This window comes from Monoraphidium neglectum, assembly GCF_000611645.1.
Source record: "Monoraphidium neglectum strain SAG 48.87 unplaced genomic scaffold scaffold00413, whole genome shotgun sequence".
NCBI lineage: Eukaryota > Viridiplantae > Chlorophyta > Chlorophyceae > Sphaeropleales > Selenastraceae > Monoraphidium > Monoraphidium neglectum.
The window spans coordinates 24,509-28,719 of NW_014013215.1; the positions used below are offsets into that span (position 1 = coordinate 24,509).

The 4,211-nt window shown below is 61.5% G+C and overlaps 2 protein-coding genes across 2 annotated transcripts in view; one reads left to right on the top strand and one right to left on the bottom strand.

Annotated features, from left to right (window-relative positions):
* Positions 1 to 253, top strand: part of MNEG_3325 (hypothetical protein) — a gene marked incomplete at both ends in the record, with an annotated part of 6,441 nt that extends 6,188 nt beyond the window's left edge. Inside the window, one exon of the mRNA XM_014048200.1 lies at positions 10 to 253. Coding sequence (XP_013903654.1) covers positions 10 to 253 — 244 coding nt within the window. The remainder of the gene's footprint in view (positions 1 to 9) is intronic.
* A 2,489-nt stretch (positions 254 to 2,742) lies between these two features.
* On the bottom strand, positions 2,743 to 3,021 carry MNEG_3326 (hypothetical protein; the record flags this gene model as incomplete). Its single annotated transcript, XM_014048201.1, has 1 exon — positions 2,743 to 3,021. A coding segment is annotated over one exon (279 nt), but the record flags the coding sequence as incomplete, so codon positions are not given.
* Positions 3,022 to 4,211: the final 1,190 nt, after the last annotated feature.

Sequence of the window (4,211 nt, forward strand, 5' to 3'; positions counted from 1 at the left end):
AACCCCCAGTGTGGCCCCCATCATCAGCGTCCTGATGACCTCCCTGCTACGCAAGCCCGCCAAGGCCGTCGCAGACGCCGCAGCCCGCGGGGGGCAGGCCGCCCTGGCGCGCGTCAGCCGCGGCCTGGAGCGCACCAGCCGGTCACTCGCCACCATCAGCAGCCGCGGCCTGGGGGCGTCCCTGGACCGCACCAGCCGGCCGCTCGACCGCACCAGTCGCGGCCTGGAGCGCGCCAGCCGTACAGGTGGGTGACCGTCCAGGGTGCACTTGATGTTGCTGCCCAAGTTGCCAGCCGGGGCTCACTTTGTCGCCGCAGAGCGGAGCGCTTGAGCCACCGGCAAACATTGCAAAACTGCCACTGTGGGATGCAACCCGTTGCGGTGCGCACCGGCGTAACGTTTCCTCTCAAGATGTGGAACGTTGCACCTGCCATTCGTGCCACACTTATCCTTCGCGCGCTGCCCCGGCATCGAACCCTGCCAGCAACCTGCGCAGGCATCAGCCAGCCTGACCTGGGGCGCGCCAGCACCCTGGGACCCTCCTCCCGCCCTGGGGGCTCCGACAGCCTGGCCGCCAAGAGCCGCTCCCTCCTGCTCTACGCATGGACAAAGGCGTACGCCGACCCAGCACCTAGTGAGCAGCAGCAGCCGCAGCAGCAGCAGGCAACAGCGGCCGCAGAGGGCTCACGGCCTGGCAGCAGCCGGATCGGCGGCGGTGCAAGCAGCGCGCCTGTGTGGGACGTCCCTGGCTCGAGCTTTGTGCCGCCTGGGGGTGGAGGGTTTGCGCCGCTGCACGAGCACGCGCCATCGTCGCCGCCAGACGCTGGTGACACCAGGGGTGGCCATGAAACGGGTGATCGCCAGGCCGGGGACATGGCGTGAGCCCGGCGCGAGGCGGGGCGGGCTCAGGGCTGCCTGTTGACAGAGTGATCGTCCGTGATTTTGGCTGCACCGCCGCCGGCTGGCAGCAACACTAGCGAGTGGTGGCGCGCAGTCAGAGCACATCATGCAAACACTACACAACTGACAGCAGCGTCTGACCATTTTATGCTTCATTGATATGCGCATGGATGCATGGATGGATGGATGGATGGATGGATGGATTCGTAGTCTCACATCACAGGATGGATAGATGAGGTTTCAGATGATTGGACCCACTCTAGATGTTTCCCGGGCCTGCATTGACTTATCACGCCACCCTCATGCCACAATAGTGCTGGAATCCTGGTTGTGGTGTCTCTATCATTGTCATTTGCTTGATTTCAACTTCCTGTTTTGGACTTGCACTGGCGCTTCGGAGCGCAAATTCAGTACGCCACAGACCCACTCAGGATGCATGCCTCCTAGAAGCTAGCTAGGCCAGCCAGCTGCTGGAGTGAGTAGCATTGCAACCTGCCTGCCAGCTGGGCCCCAAGCAGCTTGGCCAGAGGCCGCTCCAGGCCAATCCGTGCGCGTGACCCCCACACCCACACTCACCCGTGTGTGTATGCGTGTGTGCGCGCGCAAGCGCTCGTGCACACGAGCTTCCCTAGATTAGCGAGCGTATGTGAGTGCAAGTGCACCTGTAATGTGGTGGGTGTGTGCGCCTGGGCATGTACTCAGGAGCGTGTCCAGGCCGTTTGCTTGCAGCAAGCATATTGTGGAAGGTCCAAGTGACACCCATAGCGCAGCGGATGCGCTCACCAGGAGACTTGCACCCTCAACACACCAAATGATGCAGGCGGTGCAGCAGACGATGGTGTTTGTGGCCCCTCCAGAGGTTTTTCGGCTTTTTCTCTTTGTTTGCTTTCTTTGGTGCTGGGGTAGAGGTAGGCATGCATGGTGGTGGTGAGAGCCTTGGAAAATAGCAGGCCTGCCTACTGCTGCGATGCAGGATTTGCTGTTCGCAAACTAAAACTGCTGCTGAAGCGGGAACCCCGGTCGGTGCGCTTCGCTAGCAAGTGAGGGCAACACATTGATTGAAGGATGGCATTTGCCTGGTAGCGTTACGCGTTAGGTGTATCGTTGCAGCGGCCTGCATGCGATCTGATAGCAGTGGTGCACATGCACGCATGTGCGCGTGCGAACACACACACACACACACACACACACACACACACACACACACACACACACACCAATAAACACACGCATACACACACCATTACATAACCCAACACACACACCAATGCACATACACAAACAACCACCAGTATTGTGCTCAGACAAAAGCTTGTCTTGGGCTCTGGGCCCTCCAAATGCGCCCGTGTCAATGTGCACAGAGCGGCAAACCCACAATCAGTCCACAATAAAACAGGGTTGTTGCTGGGTGACTTCCCTCAAGCAACAAAAAGCCCAAGAAACCCTGAGGGGCTGCTGATCAAGTTGCCCGCTCTGCCTTGGTCTATGCCGGTCGAATGGGCCTAGAATACCAGCATCCGCCTTTGGAGGCGGCCTTATGGCGGCGAGAGCACAGGCTGTAGTGTTGAGACTGTCAAGTGCCTTGTCTACCTCATGGTGTGTGCCAACTAACCCCAGCCTGGCACTTTTCGCATGCGTCCCCTGCAAGAGCTGAGCAACCCAACCACGGGCAATTGCTGTACAGAGCATGATGGGGTGCAGTTCGGCTCATCACCCAAAAAAAATGTGAACTATGCATTGTCTAGAAATTGCAGGCTTGTCTGCTTTTCAAAGCTGCGACCCCGCCGCCGATGATGCCGCGGTCGCCCAGCAATGCTGACGGTGTATTGAGACGCCGCTGATTCAAAGCCCCGGGTCGTCCGTCCCACCAGCGTCAACTTCGTCATTGCTTGCCGGCGTATCATCCTGGGGCGGGCGCACTTTCCTTGGCCGCCCGCGCCGCCGCTTTGGCGGCCCTGACGGTGCCCCCTGCTCGCGCCGCGCGCCGAGGCGTCCCTCAAGTAGCGTGGCCCTGAGCGACGCCAGGCTGGGCGCCCAGGGCCAGGAGGCAGCCATCCAGGCGCAGTACTGCTCCGGCCGCAGCATGCTGGAAAAGGCCAGCAGAAACACGATGGACGTCACCTGCCAGTGATCGAGCGCGGCGCGGTGTTGGGCTCAGCATGCCCAGTCGCCTCAAGTGTCGCAGCTCTCAACAAGCCGCATCGCAAGGCCTTGCGCAGTCGGCATCCCCCAGCCTTGGCACCATGGGCCGCTAGCCAAGTGAGGCTGCTTGATGCAGAGACAAGCAGCGAGCCTCGAGTGGGCCAAATGCGTGCAGCTCGACCACTAATCAGCCGTGCCCCAACCGGCCACCCATCGCACCCGCCCTGGACCCGCGCCTGGTATGCGGACTGCACCGCAGTCAGGTCCCGCAGCAGCTCCTCCTGACGCGCAGTGTTGACGGCCTCCGTGGCAGCGTGGGCGGTGGACAGGGCTTCGCGGCGGGCGAGCAGTCTGAGGATGCGGTTCTGGGCTAGGCCCAGGAGGGCGAAGATGTCATCCTCCTGGGAAGGTGTGTTCGCGCGTGCGGGTGCATGTGAAAGTGGTTGTGCCTGTGTGTGTAAAAGTGATGTGAGTGTGTGTGCTTGTAAGCGAGCACCTCCGCATGCCATTTGTCAATGCAGCGGAGGCGTGCATTGCATGCGCGTTCGCATACTTGAGCGCGTGCATGTGTGCGCCTCTCTGCAATCGCGTGAAGGAAAGTATGAAAGGCATGAAAGGCAAGTCAGGTGTGTGATCAATGAGCCCCTCACAATGTCGTATTGCCGACCCGCTCTACGCCTCACCTGCTGTGCGTCCAGCGCCAGCTGCCGCACCGCCCATTCAAAGTGCTCGGGAGGCGGCTGCTGCTGCTGCTGCTGCTGCTGCTGCTGCTGCTGCTGCCGCCGCCGCCGCCGCCGCCGCCGCCGCCGCCGCTGCTGCTGCTGCTGCTGTTCAGCGGATCCAGTTTCACCCGGGCCGGCCTCGTTCCCTGCAGCCCCCACCGCTGCTGCAGCGCTCGCTTGTTGCCTTGAGCCCTCGACGTCTGCCTGCAACAAGCTGACGTCATCGTTGTTGTCTGCATCAAGCCTGTTGAGCAGGACATCGCTGAGGCAGGCCTGGGTAGCCTGGGAGGACACCGCCAAAAGGGCCACAAAAGCAGCGGTGCGGCTCATGAGGCCGGCCATTGCTGCCAGCACTTCTTCCTGGTCCGGTGCAGCATGTTGGACGCGGCTGCACTTGGCAGCAAGGGGGGGCGTCCAAGTGTCGTGAAGGCGGAGTGATGATGATGA